This window comes from Nerophis lumbriciformis, linkage group LG19, assembly GCF_033978685.3.
Source record: "Nerophis lumbriciformis linkage group LG19, RoL_Nlum_v2.1, whole genome shotgun sequence".
Classification (NCBI taxonomy): domain Eukaryota; kingdom Metazoa; phylum Chordata; class Actinopteri; order Syngnathiformes; family Syngnathidae; genus Nerophis; species Nerophis lumbriciformis.
Genome location: NC_084566.2, coordinates 43,510,874 through 43,531,624, shown reverse-complemented (window position 1 = coordinate 43,531,624; position 20,751 = coordinate 43,510,874). Strand labels below are relative to the sequence as shown.

General features: G+C 42.5%; 1 protein-coding gene across 2 annotated transcripts in view; it reads left to right on the top strand.

The window, feature by feature from the left end:
- The window catches only part of LOC133618411 (ephrin type-A receptor 4-B-like), a 195,104-nt gene that overhangs the window by 88,225 nt on the left and 86,128 nt on the right, over window positions 1–20,751 (top strand). For both annotated transcript variants that reach the window (XM_061978747.2, XM_061978746.2), the window contains exons 6-7: window positions 1,023–1,178; window positions 15,576–16,082. In XM_061978747.2, coding sequence (XP_061834731.1) covers window positions 1,023–1,178; window positions 15,576–16,082 — 663 coding nt within the window. The remainder of the gene's footprint in view (window positions 1–1,022; window positions 1,179–15,575; window positions 16,083–20,751) is intronic.

The following is a 20,751-nucleotide window of genomic DNA, read 5'->3' as shown; positions in this document are numbered from 1 at the left end:
CATAACAAGTCAGTGATGTACTGAGGGGCCCTGCCATGTAACTGAATAGTAGGGGCATAACAAGTCAGTGATGTACTGAGGGGCCCCGCCATGCAACTGAAGAGTAGTGGCATAACAAGTCAGTGATGTAGTGAGGGCCCCCACCATGCAACTGAAGAGTAGTGGGCATAAGAAGTCAGTGATGTAGTGAGGGGCCCCGCCATGCAACTGAAGAGTAGGGGCATAACAAGTCAGTGATGTACTGAGGGGCCCCACCATGCACTGAAAAGTAGGGGGAATAAGAAGTCAGTGATGTACTGAGTGGCCCCACCATGCAACTGAAGAGTAGGAGCGTAAGAAGTCAGTGATGTACTGAGGGGCCCCACCATGCAACTGAAGAGTAGGGGCATAACAAGTCAGTGATGTAGTGAGGGGCCCCGCCATGCAACTGAAGAGTAGGGGCATAACAAGTCAGTGATGTACTGAGGGGCCCCACCATGCAACTGAAGAGTAGGTGCTAAGAGGCCTAGCCCAATTCCTGAAAAACAAACCCCACACCATAATTCCTCCTCCACCAAATTTCACAGTCGGCACAATGCAGTCCGAAATGTAGCGTTCTCCTGGCAACCTCCAAACCCAGACTGGTCCATCAGAGTGCCAGACGGAAAAGTGTGATTCATCAGTCCAGAGATGGCGTCTCCACTGCTCTAGAGTCCAGTGGTGATGTCCTTTACACCACTGCATCCCACACTTTGCATTGGACTTGGTGATGTATGGCTTAGATTCAGCCGCTCGGCCATGAAAACCCATTCCATGGAGCTCTCTGCGTACTGTATGTGGGCTAATTGGAAGGTCACATGAATTTTGGAGCTCTGTAGCAACTGACTGTGCAGAAAGTCTTTGCACTATGCTGACCCCCTCTCTGTCACTTGGTTGCTGTTGTTCCCAAACTCTTCCATTTTCTTATAATAAAGCTGACTTCGGAATATTTGGGAGCGAGGAAATTCGATGATGAATAACGTTTATTCCTGTTGTTTCTGCAGCGTGTGCGGCAGGTTTCTACAAGTCCAGGTCGCCTGAGGCCGGATGCTCCAAGTGTCCTCCACACAGCTACTCGCTCCGGGAAGGCTCCGCCGTCTGCGACTGCCACTCCGGCTTCTTCCGGGCTGCCGGTGACCCTCCCTTCATGGCCTGTTCCCGTAAGTACGCTCGCTTGTACACACCTCCTAACGCACCTTTTTTGAGGCAAGGCACATTTTTTTCAGAAAAAGCAAGAAACGTTAATGTACTTTGTGGATGCCGTAAGTTTTTGCTGTCGTCCAGCATTCTGTTTCTGTTTACTTTGTAGCCAGTTCAGTTTTACTTTCAGTTTTGCATAGCCATTGCCTTTTCCTTTCCCTGCCCCTTTTGTGGTTTAAGCATTACATACTTTTTTTTTTACCTGCACACTGCCTCCCGCTGTGGTCTGCATATTGGGATCACAACAAACCATCCTCGTCTCACCCGACACATTCCGATTTTTACGAAGCAATTAATTACCTGCTGTCACCTACTGACATGGAGTACTACATGGTTACTCCATCCATCTTCTTCCGCTTAGCAGCAGCCTAAGCAGGGAAGCCCAGGCTTTCCTCTCCCCACCCACTGGGTCCAGCTCTTACCGGGGGATCCCGTTGCGTTCCCAGGCCAGCCGGGAGACATAGTCTTCCCAACGTGTCCTGGGTCTTCCCCGTGGCCTCCTACCGGTCGGACGTGCCCTAAACACCTCCCTAGGGAGGCGTTCGGGTGGCATCCTGACCAGATGCCCGAACCACCTCATCTGGCTCCTCTCCATGTGGAGGAGCCGCGGCTTTACTTTGAGCTCCTCCCGGATGGCAGAGCTTCTCACCCTATCTCTAAGGAAAAGACCCGCCACCCGGGGGAGGAAACTCATTTGGGCCGCTTGTACCCGTGATCTTGTCCTTTTGGTCATAACCCAAAGCTCATGACCGTTCAGAGGCAGTTTTATATGACGAAGACAAGCAGCTACTGTATTAGAGGAGAGGTAAGCAGGTTAGAGAGCCTCAGAATGCTAGTAATCCACCTCTGGAGGTAGAGTCTGTAAGTTAAGTTGAACATCCATTCATCCATCCGTCTTCTTCCGCTTATCCGAGGTCGGGTCTCCCCAGCCACTTGGTCCAGCTCTTACCGAGGGATCCCGATGCGATCCCAGGCCAGTTGGGAGACATAGTCTTCCCAACGTGTCCTGGGTCTTCCCCGTGGCCTCCTACCGGTCGGACGTGCCCTAAACACCTCCCTAGGGAGGCGTTCGGGTGGCATCCTGACCAGATGCCCGAACCACCTCATCTGGCTCCTCTCCATGTGGAGGAGCCGCGGCTTTACTTTGAGCTCCTCCCGGATGGCAGAGCTTCTCACCATATCTCTAAGGAAAAGACCCGCCACCCGGGGGAGGAAACTCATTTGGGCCGCTTGTACCCGTGATCTTGTCCTTTCGGTCATAACCCAAAGCTCATGACCGTTCAGAGGCAGTTTTATATGACGAAGACAAGCAGCTACTGTATTAGAGGAGAGGTAAGCAGGTTAGAGAGCCTCAGAACGCTAGTAATCCACCTCTGGAGGACCCGGCCACTTGGTCCAGCTCCTCCCGGGGATCCCGAGGCGTTCCCAGGCCAGCCGGGAGACATAGTCTTCCCAACGTGTCCTGGGTCTTCCCCGTGGCCTCCTACCGGTCCGACGTGCCCTAAACACCTCCCTAGGGAGGCGTTCGGGTGGCATCCTGACCAGATGCCCGAACCACCTCATCTGGCTCCTCTCCATGTGGAGGAGCAGCGGCTTTACTTTGAGCTCCTCCCGGATGGCAGAGCTTCTCACCCTATCTCTAAGGAAAAGACCCGCCACCCGGGGGAGGAAACTCATTTGGGCCGCTTGTACCCGTGATCTTGTCCTTTCGGTCATAACCCAAAGCTCATGACCGTTCAGAGGCAGTTTTATATGACGAAGACAAGCAGCTACTGTATTAGAGGAGAGGTAAGCAGGTTAGAGAGCCTCAGAACGCTAGTAATCCACCTCTGGAGGTAGAGTCTGTAAGTTAAGTTGAATATCCATTCATCCATCCGTCTTCTTCCGCTTATCCGAGGTCGGGTCTCCCCAGCCACTTGGTCCAGCTCCTCCCGGGGATCCCGAGGCGTTCCCAGGCCAGCCGGGAGACATAGTCTTCCCAACATGTCCTGGGTCTTCCCCGTGGCCTCCTACCGGTCGGACGTGCCCTAAACACCTCCCTAGGGAGGCGATCGGGTGGCATCCTGACCAGATGCCCGAACCACCTCATCTGGCTCCTCTCGATGTGGAGGAGCCGTGGCTTTACTTTGAGTTCCTCCCGGATGGCAGAGCTTCTCACCATATCTCTAAGGAAAAGACCCGCCACCCGGGGGAGGAAACTCATTTCGGCCGCTTGTACCCGTGATCTTGTCCTTTCGGTCATAACCCAAAGCTCACTCCCGTTCAGAGGCAGTTTTATATGACGAAGACAAGCAGCTACTGTATTAGAGGAGAGGTAAGCAGGTTAGAGAGCCTCAGAACGCTAGTAATCCACCTCTGGAGGTAGAGTCTGTAAGTTAAGTTGAACATCCATTCATCCATCCGTCTTCTTCCGCTTATCCGAGGTCGGGTCTCCCCAGCCACTTGGTCCAGCTCCTCCCGGGGATCCCGAGGCGTTCCCAGGCCAGTCGGGAGACATAGTCTTTCCAACGTGTCCTGGGTCTTCCCCGTGGCCTCCTACCGGTCGGACGTGCCCTAAACACCTCCCTAGGGAGGCGTTCGGGTGGCATCCTGACCAGATGCCCGAACCACCTCATCTGGCTCCTCTCCATGTGGAGGAGCCGCGGCTTTACTTTGAGCTCTTCCCGGATGACAGAGCTTCTCACCCTATCTCTAAAGGAGAGACCCGCCACCCGGCAGAGGAAACTCATTTTGGCCGCTTGTACCCGTGATCTTGTCCTTTCGGTCATAACCCAAAGCTCATGACCATAGGTGAGGATGGGAACGTAGATCGACCGGTAAATTGAGAGCTTTGCCTTCCGACTCAGCTCCTTCTTCACCACAACGGATCGATAAAGCGTCCGCATTACTGAAGACGCCACCTGTTGATCTCACCATCCACTCTTCCCTCACTCGTGAACAAGACTCCCAGGTACTTGAACTCCTCCACTTGGGGCAGGGTCTCCTCCCCAACCCGGAGATGGCACTCCACCCTTTCCCGGGCGAGAACCATGGACTCGGACCAGTCGATTCACACTCGGCTGCGAACCGATCCAGTGAGAGCTGAAGGTCCTGGCCCGATGAAGCCATCAGGACCACATCATCTGCAAAAAAGCAGAGACCTAATCCAAAACCTAATCAAAGGGCAGCCTTGGCCCGGAGTCCAACCCTCACTGGAAACGTGTCCGACTTACTGCCGGCAATGCGGACCAAGCTCTGGCACTGATCGTACAGGGAGCGGACCGCCACAATCAGACATGGTTACTCTCAGATTATAATTATTGATTAGTAGGCTAGACTACCGCAACTCACTTCTTGTCGGGATCTCCGGCAAGAACATCCAGAAGCTGCCGTACTTACAGAATAGTGCTGCTAGGATCCTGGTGAGAGTGCGGAAATATGACCACGTCACACCGGTTCTCAATTCCCTTCACTGGCTTCCTGTTCCACTCAGGGTTGAATACAAAGTCTCCCTACTAACCCACCAGTGCCTCCATGGAAATGCCCCTTTCTACCTCAAAGAACTGCTCACCACCAAATCCTTCACACGACATGAACACAAACTCCTCCAAACTCCGAGGACAAAGCTCTGGAATATGGGAGACCAGGCTTTCTGTTCCACCTCTCCCAGTCAGTGGAACACTGTCCCCGACCACTTGAGGGCACCACAGACTGTGAATGCTTTCAAAAAAGGCTTAAAAACCCTTCTTTTTAAAAGTGCATTTTTTTAGATATATGCGTGCTCATTCTAGTTTTTATTTAGGGTGAGTTTTTCCTTGCCCTTATGTGGGCTTTGTACCGAGGATGTCGTTGTGGCTTGTGCAGCCCTTTGAGACACTTGTGATTTAGGGCTATATAAATAAACATTGATTGATTATTTTTATTTATTTTGATTATCTTTTTTTTTTTTTTTTTTTTTATACACTGTAGCACTTTTGAGGTTGATTGTGATGCAACTTCACCTAACTGGTCAAAAATAAATAAATAAATAAATAAATAAAATAAAATAAAATAAAATAAAAAAATTAAAAAAAATTTTTTTTTAAATTTAAAAAAAAAATTGCAAATTATAATAATAATAATAAATTCTATTTGTAAAGTGCTTTTTACAAATAGAATATATTATTATTATTATTATTATTATGATTTGCAAAAAAATATTTTTTGGACCAGTTAGGTGAAGTTGCATCATTTTCCACGGCACACCAGGCAATATCTGCATTAGGACAGTGGTTGAAAAACACTGTCCTAATGCATGCTGGGTAGACAATGCGACACAGGCAAGACCTGTTATTTGGCGCAGAAAAGCCAACTCAACACATCTCCAACATGCACTTTTTTTTGAATGGCGCTCTTGTCCGGTGATCCTGTTACCGATGACTAAACCACCATCCTCGTCCCGTTAAAGACAAATGTCCTCTTTCTCCTTGTTCAAACCTCTCAGTGAAGTCCAGAAACTTAATTACGCTCATGCGGAGCACGTGGTTTTCATGCCTGGACAAAAAAAAACAAAAAAAAAAACAACTTCTGGTTTGGACAAACACCAAAAATAACAGAAAACGTTGAATCAAATGCGGATTTTTGTCTGATGCCACAAACTGACAGGGATGTGACGATATCAAAATCTCACGGTATCAACGCCACGGTACGATAGAAGACCTGGTAGAAATGCCGTAGTGTGTAAAATGAAGTGGCATCAATGTTTAGGCTAAACACACTTCCTCTAATTGAAGACGTACCTACTCAGTGGCCTCGTGGTGAGAGTGTCCGCCCTGAGATCGGTAAGTCGAGTCATACCAAAGACTATAAAAATGGGACCCGTTACCTCCCTGCTTGGCACTCAGCATCAAGGGTTGGGATTGAATAGAATAGACAATAAACACTTAGGTATTTTTTACATGTGAATAATATGAATGCAGTCTATTATACAGCATTATTCACATGTGAATAATATAAATACAGTCTATTATACAGCATTATTCACATCTGAATAATATAAATACAGTCTATTATACAGCATTATTCACATGTGAATTATATAAATACAGCCTATTATACAGCATTATTCACATGTGAATAATATAAATACAGTCTATTATACAGCGCTATTCACATGTGAATAACATAAATACAGTCTATTTTACAGCATTATTCACATGTGAATAATGTAAATACAGTCTATTATATAGCATTATTCACATGTGAATAACATAAATACAGTCTATTATAAAGCATTATTCACATGTGAATAATATAAATACAGTCTATCATAGAGCATTATTCACATGTGAATAATATAAATACAGTCTTTTATACAGCATTATTCACATGTAAATAATATAAATACAGTCTATTATACAGCATTATTCACATGTGAATAATATACTGTAAATACAGTATTATACAGCATTATTTACATGTGAATAATATAAATACACTCTATTATACAGCATTATTCACATGTGAATAATATAAATACAGTCTATTATACAGAATTTTTCACATGTGAATAATATAAATACAGTCTATTATACATCATTATTCACATGTGAATAACGTAAATACAGTCTATTATACAGCAATATTCACATATGAATAATATGAATACAGTCTATTATACAGCATTATTCAAATGTGAATAACATAAATACAGTCTATTTTACAGCATTATTCAAATGTGAATAATATAAATACAGTCTATTTTACAGCATTATTCGGATGTGAATAACATAAATACAGTTTATTATACAGCATTATTCACATGTGAATAACATAAATACAGTCTATTATACAGCATTATTCACATGTGAATAACATAATAAATACATTGTACATTTACAGTACATGTACAGTCAAAAGGAACATACACATTATACAGTCTGATGGCTGTCGGTATGAAGGACCAGGGGAATTGGGGAATAAAATCACCACAATGATTCCCGGGGTGCGGCCACTGCTGCTGCTCACTGCTCCCCTCACCTCCCAGGGGGTGATCAAGGGTGATGGGTCAAATGCCGAGGACACATTTCACCACACCTAGTGTGTGTGTGACAATCATTGCTACTTTAACTTAACTTTAACTTTAACTTAACCTAACAAACAAAGGCTTTAATCATCATTATTACTACAAAGATGTACTTTTTAGTGCTAAGAATTGTGCGATTTTTTTTTTCAAGCAAATATCCGACAATTTCACATTTAATATTGCTAGGTTGTGAGTTCAAACCCCGGTCGAGTCATACCAAAGACTATTAAAAATGGGAGCCATTACCTCCCTGCTTGGCACTCAGCATCAAGGGTTGGAATTGGGGGGTTAAATCACCAAAAATGATTCCCGGGGCGCGGCCACTGCTGCTGCTCACTGCTCCCCTCACCTCCCAGGGTTGATCTAGTGTGATGGGTCAAATGCAGAGAATAACCTAGTGTGTGTGTGTGACAATCATTGGTATTTTAACTTGAACTTTTAATAACGTTGTTGCCCTAGGGCAGGGGTCGGCAACCCGCGGCTCTCTTTAGCGCCGCCCTAGTGGCTCTCTGGAGCTTTTTCAAAAATGTATGAAAAATGGAAAAAGATGAGGGGGGGGAAAAAAATATTTTTTGTTTTAATATGGTTTCTGTAGGAGGACAAACATGACACAAACCTCCCTAATTGTTATAAATCACACTGTTTATATTAAACATGCTTCACATTCGAGTATTTGGCGAGTGCCGTTGTGTCCTACTAATTTTGGCGGTCCTTGAACTCACCTTAGTTTGTTTACATGTATAACTTTCTCCGACTTTCTAGGACGTGTTTTATGCCACTTTTTTTTCTGTCTCATTTTGTCTACCAAACTTAACGTTGTGCATGAACCCACAAAGGTGAGTTTTGTTGATGTTATTGACTTGTGTGGAGTGCTAATCAGACATTTGGTCACTGCATGACTGCAAGCTAATCGATGCTAACATGCTATTTAGGCTAGCTATATGTACATATTGCATCATTATGCCTCATTTGTAGCTATATTTGAGCTCATTTAGTTTCCTTTAAGTCCTCTTAATTCAATGTATATCTCATGACACACTATCTGTATGTAATATGGCTTTTAATTTGTTGCGGCTCCAGACAGATTTGTTTTTGTATTTTTGGTCCAATATGGCTCTTTCAACATTTTGGGTTGCCGACCCCTGCCCTAGGGTAAACTGGGTAACGCACTGAAAAAGCTAGGGTGACCATTTCTATGACACCAAAAAGGAGGACATTATGCGGCATATCAATAAATGACTATGGTGTACATAGGACTCTGGTATACCTTATTTATAGTACAATTTTGAGTGGTTTAAAGATGATGTTTGTGTGGCTGAATAGGAAAAAATATTAAAGTCAAGTGTTTGTTAACAGTATTTGTATTTATTCAATACATTGTGGTGTTCAAAAAGTGACCACTGAGATGAATCTTTTCAAGTGCAGAGTGCCACAAAGCATAACATGTGTGGACTTATATGTAGTTAACATATATAATAAAAAGAAAAATGCCACAAAAAATTGTCCACATCAACATCAAGGCTGCTTGCTGCATATCTGGTTGCGTTATGCAGAATATGGGCCAAACAGTTTGCAGGGAGCACATCTTTTTGGCTCAGTTTCAGCTTCTGATACACACTGTTATGTTTGCCACAATTGACACTGGCATTGTCTGCTGCATATGCAGACATGTTTTTCACCTCTAAGCCAGACATCTCAAGTTTTGCCAGCAGCTGGTTTGTTATGGCTTCTGACGTTTCGTTGCTGTCACTATAAAAATCCAACAGGACATGTTGGATGCCTTCATCAAAGTGAAAATACCTTACCACAATGGGAAAAACACTTGTTTGTTCTTTTATTTGAGGCGTCGGTTGCCACGGAAAAGGGTAGGTTGTTTTCTTTTATGTAGTCGGTATGTTCCTGTACTGAATGGTGAGCGATGACGTTCTCGCACAATGCCTTGGCTTTTGTTCGGCCACAGGCCATCCCTTTAGCTGTGGGCTAGTCACTGAAAATCTCCCGGTCCACTTTCATGCCGAAGTCTAAACTTCTGTAGGACTGGTGATGCTTTACAGCAGTGGTTCTCAACCTTTTTTCAGTGATGTACCCCCTGTGAACATTTTTTTAATTCAAGTGGCCCCTAATCAGAGCAAAGCATTTTTTGTTGAAAAAAAGAGATAAAGAAGTAAAATACAGCACTATGTCATCAGTTTCTGATTTATTAAATTGTGCAAAATATTGCTCATTTGTAGTGGTCTTTCTTGAACTATTTGGAAAAAAATATATAAAATAACTAAAAACTTGTTGAAAAATAAACAAGTGATTCAATTATAAATAAAGATGTCTACACATAGAAGTAATCATCAACTTAAAGTGCCCTCTTTGGGGATTGTAATGGAGATCCATCTGGATTCAGGAACTTAATTCTAAACATTTCTTCACAAAAAAAGAAATCTTTAACATCAATATTTATGGAACATGTCTACAAAAAATCTAGCTGTCAACACTGAATATTGCATTGTTGCATTTCTTTTCACACTTCTTTTTGACAGACATTTTAGTGAGGGTCAAACCATCATGGCATGGGGGAAACTCTGGCTTTATGGTAATGAATGGAATAGCCGACTTGATTTGATGTTCAGTTTATGAACTTACATTACATTACATACCCCCAGGGGTACGCGTACCCCCATTTGAGAACCACTGCTTTACAGCATGGTACACCTTGCACAGCTCCGCAGCGGTTATCTTGTCATCCAGGGGCGACGAAACTGCACGAAAAAATGTCCTCATTGAAGAGGTACCTTCCGCACGTTTATTACTTTTATGTTTATCCGTACCCGCATGCCGTTCAATTGCAGCTTTCCCCTGACTACCGTATTTTCCGCACTATAAGGCGCACCGGATTATTAGCCGCACCTTCAATGAATTACATATTTCATAACTTTGTCCACCAATAAGCCGCCCCGGATTATAAGCCGCGCCTACGCTGCGCTAAAGGGAATGTCAAAAAAACAGTCAGATAGTTCAGTCAAACTTTAATAATATATTGAAAACCAGCGTTCTAACAACTCTGTCCCAAAATGTACGCAAATGTGCAATCACAAACATAGTAAAATTCAAAATGGTGTAGAGCAATAGTAACATAATGTTGCTCGAACGTTAATGTCACAACACACAAAATAAACATAGCGCTCACCTTCTGAAGTTATTCTTCATTCGTAAATCCTTCGAATTCTTCGTCTTCGGTGTCCGAATTGAAAAGTTGCGCAAGCGTGGTATCCAAAATGGCCGGTTCCGTCTCGTCGAAGTCATCGGGAGTCAGTGTCGCTGTTGTTCTGTGAATCCTGCCTTCCGGAAAGCTCGGACCACAGTTGTGACCGAAATATCTGCCCAGGCATTTACGATCCACTGGCAAATGTTGGCGTATGTCGTCCGGCGCTGTCTGCCCGTCTTAGTGAAGGTGTGTTCGCCTTCGGAGCTGTGTGAAAAAAGCCACCCGGCCTCTTCGCGTAAACTTCCCTTAACCACTCGCTCATCTTTTCTTCATCCATCCATCCCTTCGAGTTAGCTTTTATGATGACGCCGGCTGGAAAGGTCTCTTTTGGCAAGGTCTTCCTTTTGAATATCACCATGGGTGGAAGTTAGCATGGCAAGCTAGAACCACAGTGAAGGATGACTTCTCATTCCCTGTGGTGCGAATATTCACCGTACGTGCTCCCGTTCCACAGTGCGGTTCACAGGAATATCAGTTGCTGTGAAATACGGTAGTAATCCGTGTGCGGATGGAGAGATTGCGTCTTTTTATGAACCGGATCCTTTTCGCTTAGTAGGAGCCATTTTGTGGTCTTTACAGATGTAAACAGGAAATGAAACGTACGGTGATATCCGCGCGTTTTTTCTTCTTCTTCCGGGGGCGGGCGGTAGCTTACAGTAGAAGAAGCGCTTCCTGTTCTATGGGGGCGGGTGCTTTCCTTGGCGGTTGCTTGCGTAGAAGAAGAAGCGCTTCCTGTTCTACCGGGAAAAAAGATGGCGGCTGTTTACCGAAGTTGCGAGATCGAAACTTTATGAAAATGAATCGTAATAAAGCGCACCGGGTTATAAGGCGCACTGTTAGCTTTTGAGAAAATTTGTGGTTTTTAGGTGCGCCTTATAGTGCGGAAAATACGGTACTTACGTCGACATCACATCGACAAAGTGTGCAGAAGCCATGGAATGAGTCTCGGCTGCTTTTCGTTATAAATTCGTTCTCTTTTGTCCATTCAGAATTAAACGAGGTCTTGCGTTTTGGCATGATGCTAACTTTCTGTCAATGTCATGCCGCAACAGCACATGAACCATTGTTTACTTTTTTAACCAATGATAAGCAGATTTGTATCCGACACAGCTCTTAGCCAATCATTTGATACGTTACTGCGTTGGGGGCATTTTTTACGGTCTTTGATTGGCTATCGCGCTGCAGCCCAGCAAAGATGAAGAAACTCCGCTCTTCAAGCCTAGTGCCTCAAAAAGGAGGACAAATACGTGTCCGGCTTGATGCTGCGCCGGACGCCGGACAGGGCATAAAAAATCCGGACTGTCCGGCCTAAATCCGGACACCTGGTCACCCTAACTGTCTCATTTTGTCCACCAAACTTTTAACGTTGTGCGTGAATGCACAAAGGTGAGTTTTGTTGATGTTATTGACTTGTGTGGAGTGCTAATCAGACATATTTGGTCACTGCATGACTGCGAGCTAATCGATGCTAACATGCTATTTAGGCTAGCTATATGTACATATTGCATCATAATGCCTTGTTTGTAGCTATATTTGAGCTCATTTAGTTTCCTTTAAGTCCTCTTAATTCAATTTATATCTCATGTAATATGGCTTTTAATTTGTTGCGGCTCCAGACAGATTTGTTTTTGTATTTTTGGTCCAATATGGCTCTTTCAACATTTTGGGTTGCCGACCCCTGCCCTAGGGTAAACTGGGTAACGCACTGACAAAGCTAAACCTATTTTTACTATAACAATCTACAAGGTTAATACAGTTCTGTTTCTTCCCCTCCATTTGTCTGCTTTCTTTTGTATTTCAAGTTATCATTACATGTATGTATTGTTGCATTTGAAACAATTTTATTGTTGATAATAGAGGTAATTATTGTTATTCCTCATTATCAATAATGTTATTTTTATTGGTATTTGTATTTATCCATTTGTAGTATAATAATGTTCATTGTCATTTTTGTGTTATTAGTATTTACTTCACTAACTGCTTCTTTACTATCACTTTTACTATCATATTTATACATACCCTATTTGTTGACGTTGTTGTTATTGTTATTGTTTTTTGTTGTCTCTTTGTCTTATCCACATTAATATAAATCCATTTAATGAAGTCAAATACAAATAAAGTATCCAACACTTCTCTTGAGTAAAGTCAACTATATGATTTGCCGAAATAGCTGGACAGGACAAAATAAAATAAATTAAAAAAGTAATAATAATAATAACTTTTAATAATGTAAAACACCTCAAAAGTTGATGTTTAGCTTCACTGGCTTCAAATATCTTTCCAGTTTGATGGTTTATCAAGTAACTAGTATCTACTCGTCTCCAACCGGTGCACCGTGACCCGCTCTGTGTCGCCGTGGAAACGCTCCAGACGAAGGTAGCGCTTTAGCACGCTCAGGGTTGCTGGTCATGCCTCAAAAAAAGTAATCAGTTACAAGTTACTTCTGCCAAAAGTAATTTAATTAGCAACTCAGCTACCTCATTGTAAGAGTAATTAGTTATTCAGTTACATCATGACCGAAAAGGAGTAGGAAGAAGCAAAGCTTATTTAATCCCACTTCACGCATTGTGACACAATTACATCCGTGAATGATTAATACAGCAGTTTAATTATTTTTAAATTAAATTAAAATACCTAATAAACCAATAATAATATGGTACAAAAAATACTGATGTAAAGGGTAGGTGTCGCCCTGTTTTCTGTTTTAACATGTTCTATCTACACTTCTGTTAAAATGTATTAATCACTTATTCTTCTCTTCTTTGATACTTTACATTAGTTTTGGACGATACCACACATTTAGGTATCGATGCGATACCAAGTAGTTACAGGATCATACATTGGTCATATTCAAAGTCCAGGGACATATTTAATGACTTTATAAACATAATATGATTTTTTTTTAAACAGGAAAAAGGATTGTAACGATAAAAAATATCGATGTAATCATAGTAGTATCGACTAGATAATAATAATAATAAAAATACATTTGACTTATAAGGCACCTTTCTGGGCACTCAAGGACACCGTACAAAATCAAAACAATAAAATCAATTGGATTAAAAACAACAACAACAAATAGAACAACATATACGCTATTGTACTTGGTATCATTACAGTGGATTTCAGGTGTAGATCCACCCATGGCGTTTGTTTACATTCAGAAGCGCTAGCTTTTGTTAGCGGCGAGCTATTGTATCCTCCCACGGCGTGTAGTGAAGCATGTTTAGCTCATACTTGCCAACCTTGAGACCTCCAATTTCGGGGGGTGGGTGCGGGGGGCGCGGTTGGGGGCGTGGTTAAGAGGGGAGGAGTATATTTACAGCTATAATTCACCAAATCAAGTATTTCATATGTATGTATGTATATATATATATATATATATATATATATATGTATATATGTATATATATATATATATATATATATATATATATATATATATCCCCGCGACCCCGAAGGGAATAAGCGGTAGAAAATGGATGGATGGATGGATGGATGGATATATATATATATATATATATATATATATATATATATATATATATATATATATATATATATATATATATATATATATATAAGAAATAATTGACTTTCAGTGAATTCTAGCTATATATATATATATATATATATATATATATATGTATATATGTATATATGTATATATATATATATATCCCCGCGACCCCGAAAGGAATAAGCGGTAGAAAATGGATGGATGGATGGATGGATATATATATATATATATATATAAGAAATAATTGACTTTCAGTGAATTCTAGCTATATATATATGTATATATATATATATATATATATATCCCCGCGACCCCGAAGGGAATAAGCGGTAGAAAATGGATGGATGGATGGATGGATATATATATATATATATATATATATATATATATATATATATATATATATATATAAGAAATAATTGACTTTCAGTGAATTCTAGCTATATATATATATATATATATATATATATATATATATATATATATATATATATATATATATATATATAAGAAATAATTGACTTTCAGTGAATTCTAGCTATATATATATATATATATATATATATATATATATATATATATATATAAGAAATAATTGACTTTCAGTGAATTCTAGCTATATATATGTATATATATATATATATATATATATATATATATATATATATATATAAACAAAAGAAATACTTGAATTTCAGTGTTCATTTACTTACACATATACACACATAACACTCATCTACTCATTGTTGAGTTAAGGGTTGAATTGTCCATCCTTGTTCCATTCTCTGTCACTATCTTTCTAACCATGTTGAACACCCTCTCTGATGATGCATTGCTGTGTGGCACGCACAAAAGTGCTTTCATCAAATGCACTAGATGGCAGTATTGTCCTGTTTAAGAGTGTCACAACATTGCTGTTTACGGCAGACGGACTGCTTTACTGTAGACGTTCTTTATATTGTGGGAAAGCGGACTCAGGTCCGCATGGAGCTGGAGGGGGCGTGGCCTCCAGCTCCGCCTGAATTTCGGGAGATTTTCGGGAGAAAATTTGTCCCGGGAGGTTTTCGGGAGAGGCGCTGAATTTCGGGAGTCTCCCGGAAAATCCGGGAGGTTTGGCAAGTATGGTTTAGCTCCTCCTTGTCTCCCAGTGATAATACTACTTGTAAGAAACTTAGCTGCTAGCTAGCTAGCCATGTCTTAAAGCAGCTCTTCCTGAGGGTGTTTCAGTGTTATAACTTCACCTTTATCTTGACTTTTTACACCCAAAATGCGTCCGTTCTCCCTTTTCTGTCCACACACTGTGTCTGCTTGTAAGTACTCTGTGTGTGTGCACTGCCAAACATGCTCCTCTGCTTGTAAAACCAGCAATGTCACCACGTTTAAAAAAAAAAAAAAAGAGAACCGGTACTTTTTAGAGGCAGTATTGCACCGAATATGATTCATTAGTATGGCGGTATTTTACTAGTACCGGTATACCGTACTACCGTACACCAGATTTTAATCCAGTTGGTTTTTGTCAATGTTCCTCTGGTCCTCAGAGCCTCCATCAGCTCCACAGCAGCTGATTTCGGTGGTGAACGAGACCTCGGTGGTTCTGGAGTGGGGTCCGCCTCGCCGACTGGGAGGCCGGAGCGACATCAGCTACAACCTGGAGTGCCTGGTCTGTCAAAGCGCCAACCACGCTCAGACGGGCGCCAAAGGCCTCCCCCGGAACCACAGCGCCACCCAGCCTGACGCTCAGCACCTAGGCCGAGGCATGCAGTCGGACCAGGGGATCGTGGGACCGGAAGTCCAGTCCGGCAGAGGCGTCTATCAGAGAGAGTCCACCAGGCGAGTTCCGGGCTCCCAGCTGTGCCAACCATGCAGCTCTGACGTGCTGTTCTCTCCGGGCCGGACCGGCTTGAGGGGTACTCGGGTGGTGGTGAGCGAGCTGAGGGCCCACACCCACTACACCTTCCTGGTGCAAGCACGCAACGGGGTCTCCCAGGCTGCCGCTGAAGGGGCCGGCCAGAGTGTTTCTGTCTCTGTGACCACCAATCAAGCAGGTAAGAAAGGTGTGATGGCCACTCATCTGCACGTGGTATTATCTTGGCATTGTCTTGCTGAAATAAGCAGGGGCGTCCATGATAACGTTGCTTGGATGGCAACATATGTTGCTCCAAAACCTGTATAATAATAATAGTAGATTGTATTTGTAAAAAAAGCACTTTACATTGAGCAAACAACCTCAAAGTGCTACGGTGTATTAAAAAAATAAATAAAATAAATATTTAAAAAAAAAAAAAATTAAAAAAAAAAATTAAAAATAAAAACTAGAACAGCCTAATAGCTAGAACTAGTATGCATACATCTAAAAAAAAAAAGGCATTTTTAAAAAGAAGGATTTTTAAGCCTTTTTTTAAAAGCATCTACAGTCTGTGGTGCCCTCAGGTGGTCAGGGAGAGTGTTTCACAGACTGGGAGCGGCGGAGCAGAAAGCCCGGTCTCCCATTGTCCGTAGCTTTGTCCTCGGAGGTTGGAGGAGGTTACCTTTCAGCATTAATGGTGCCTTCACAGATAAGTGTAAGTTACCCATGTCTTGGGCACTAATACACCCCCATACCATCACACACGCTGCCTTTTTACACATTGCACCTTTTCCTCTTTGGTCCGTAGGACACGACGTCCACAGTTTCCAAAAACAATTTGAAATGTGGACTCGTCAGACCACAGAATACTTTTCCACTTTGCATCAGTCCAGCTTAGATGAGCTCGGGCCCGGCGAGGCGTTTCTGGGTGTTGTTGATAAATGCATAGTAGGGTTTAACTTGCACTTACAGATGTAGCGACCAACTGTAGTTACTGACAGTGGTTTTCGAAAGTGTTCCTGAGCCCATGTGGTGATATCCTTTACCCATTGATGTCGCTTATGGATGCAGAACCGCCTGAGGGATCCAAGGTCGCGGGCATTGCTGCTTACGTGCAGTGATTTCTCCAGAATCTCTGAACCTTTTGATGATATTACGGAGCGTAGATGGTGAAATCCCTAAATTCCTTGCAATAGCTTGGTTGAGAAATGTTGTTCTTAAACAATTTGCTCAGGCATTTGTCGACAAAGTGGTGACCCTCGCCCCATCCTTGTTTGTGAATGACTGAGCATTTCATGGAAGCTGCTTTTAATAATATTAATAATAATAATAATAGATTTTATTTGTAAAAAAGCACTTTACATTGAGCAAAAAACCTCAAAGTGCTACAGTGTATTAAAAAAAAATAAAAATAATAAAAAGATGATAGAAAATAAAAACTAGAACAGCCTAATAGCTAGAACTAGTATGCATATATCTATATAAGAAGGGTTTTTAAGCCTTTTTTAAAAGCATCCACAGTCTGTGGTGCCCTCAGGTGGTCAGGGAGAGCGTTCCACAGCCCGGTCTCCCATAGTTCGTAGCTTTAGCTGCTTTTATAGCCAATCATGGCACCCACCCGTTCCCAATTAGCCTGTTCACCTGTGGGATGTTCCAAATAAGTCTTTGATGAGCATTCCTCAACTTTACTACTCAGTGGCCTAGTGGTTAGAGTGTCCGCCCTGAGATCGGTAAGTTGTGAGTTCAATCCCCGGCCGAGTCATACCAAAGACTATAAAAAAAATGGGACCCATTACCTCCCTGCTTGGCACTCAGCATCAAGGGTTGGAATTGGGGGTTAAATCACCAAAATGATTCCCGGGCGCGGCCACCGCTGCTGCCCACTGCTCCCCTCACCTCCTAGGGGGTGATCAAGGGTGATGGGTCAAATGCAGAGAATAATCTCGCCACACCTAGTGTGTGTGTGACAATCATTGGTACTTTAACTTTAACTTTATCAGTCTTTTTTGCCACTTGTGCCAGCTTTTTTTTGAAACTCATTCCAAATGAGCTAATATTTGCAAAAAAATAACAAAGTTTTCCAGTCGGCACGTTAAATATCTTGTCTTTGCAGTCGATTCAATTGAATATAAGTTGAAAAGGATTTGTTGTATTCTCTTTTTATTTACCATTTACACATACTTGCCAACCCTCCCGGATTTTCCGGTAGACTCCCGAAATTCAGCGCCTCTCCCGAAAACCTCCCGGGACAAATTTTCTCCCGAAAATCTCCCGAAATTCAGGCGGAGCCGGAAGCCACGCCCCCTCCAGCTCCATGCGGACCTGAGTGACGTGTCGACAGCCTGTTTTCACGTCCGCTTTCCCACAATATAAACAGCGTGCCTGCCCAAACACGTTATAACTGTCCAATGATGGAGGGCGAGTTCTTGGTTTTTTATGTGTGTTTATTGTTAGGCAGTATAACAACACACAAGAACAGCAGTCATGTTTTATTCTACCGTAAAGCAGTTTGTCTGCCGTAAACAGCAATGTTGTTGTAATATATTGAGTTGGAGGCAATAACCAGGCGAGGGGATGAAGTACGTCTCTTTACTGTAGACTTCAGAACAGACTCACACACCTGACGTCAGGTGCGCAACACCACGTAAATCGTTGGCCAACCAAAAAGTAACCCCAGTACGCTATAGCCAACATTCACCAGGAGATGGCAACAGACAAACATAGATCACTCTATAACATTCCTCCCCTTTTAGAAATGTAGAAGTTACTCAAAATAAATAAACAACCCAACCAAAAAAATGCAGCAGCTCAATTAAAAAACTGTACTTAAGCCACATTCTTTTTTTTCTTTTTTTTTTAGTACTGAACTCTTAAACCCTCATTTGTAAACAATAACATGCTTATTATACAAACAGTATTTGTACACCTTTAACACAGATTTTTATACTGTCTTCAGAGATTCAGGTTTTTTGGTGGTACTCGAAACCTTTCTGGGTACTTGCGAAAGGGTGTTCAGCATGGTTAGAAAAATAGTGACAGAGAATAGAACAAGGGTGGACAATTCAACCCTTAACTCAACAATGAGTAGATGAGTGTTATGTGTGTGTATATGTGTAAATAAATGAACACTGAAATTTAAGTATTTATTTTATTATATATATATATATATATATATATATATATATATATATATATATATATATATATATATATATATATATATATATATATATATATATATATAATAAAATAATTATATATATATATATATATATATATATATATATATATATATATATTAGAGATGCGCGGTTTGCGGGCACAACCGCGGAATCTGCGGATTATCCGCGGATCGGGCGGATGAAATGAAAAAAAATTAGATTTTATCCGCGGGTGGGATCGGGCGGTTGAAATAAAAAAAAATTAGATTTTAAATAGATTCAGGCGGGTGGCAGTTAAACCAATTGGTAAATATATATACATAGTTAAATGTTGTTACCCACATACGAAAAACGAGCAGGCACCTGCAGCATATGCCACAACAGAAGAAGAAAAAAAAAGAGATGGACACTTTTACGGAGCGGAGAAGAGACGCCTCGCCGAAGTCCGGGACCGAGGCCCCTTCCCCCGAGAGGGCCCCACCGGGAGCCGTAGCTGAGGCGATCCGCGAGAAGGGCCCGACGCACGTCCAGGGTCACCACCGCGCCCACCGCACCGACACCCCGCCTCGTCCGCCTTCGCCGCGGCCGGCGTCACGCGCAGCAGGTATGCAGCTTACCTGCCCGCCACCCCCGTGGCCGGGGGCTCATAACAGGGGTCACTCCGCGCGCTCCGCCCGCGCAGCTTACCTGCCCGCCACCCCTGTTGCCGGGGGCGCGTAACAGGGGTCACTCCGCGCGCAGTGCGCTCACGAAAGGGGTGGGGCTCACCCTGGTTGATATAGACAGCAGGACGGTGGCCATGGAAGTCGGAACCCGCTAAGGAGTGTGTAACAACCCACCTGCCGAATCAACTAGCCCTGAAAATGGATGGCGCTGGAGCGTCGGGCCCATACCCGGCCGTCGCCGGCAGCGAGACGCGCTTGGAGGTGCGCTCAGCGCGGCTCCCATATGATTGCGCACTGGTGTGCGTCTGGGTCGTGACAGCGTGGCACGCAAATGTCTGTGCTGCATTGGATCAGTCTCCTTTCTTTAACAGGCAAAAGCTTTATAACCTCACTAATGCCTTGCATCGTCTATATTAGATATATAACAACGGGCGGGTGCGGTTCTGATCAAATGTTACATCGGGTGGATGGCGGATGGTTGACGACTTTCTGATGCGGTTGCGGATGAAATAATTGCCTATCCGCGCATCTCTAATATATATATATATATATATATATATATATATATATATATATATATATATATATATATATATATATATATATATATATAATAAAATAATTATATATATAGCTAGAATTCACTGAAAGTCAAGTATTTCTTATATATATATATATATATATATATATATGTCTTAATAAGGTTATCCAAAAAATAGTGCTCGATACCGTAGTAGAGCGCAATATATGTATGTGTGGGAAAAAAATCACAAGACTATTTCATCTCTACAGGCCTGTTTCATGAGGGGGTTCCCTCAATCATCAGGAGATTTGGGAGCATTCACATACCATGGTTTATATAGGGCACAGAGTGGGTGGGTACAGGCTGGCGTAGGGGCGTGGTGATTGGCTCATGTGTTACCTAGGAGGTGTTTCCGTCTGTGGCGGCATGCTGATACAATTTCGCTGCGCTTGTTGAGGGATGACAGGTCTGGACGGTAAATAATAAACAGTTTCTCTTTCAAGCATAGGTTGCATCTTT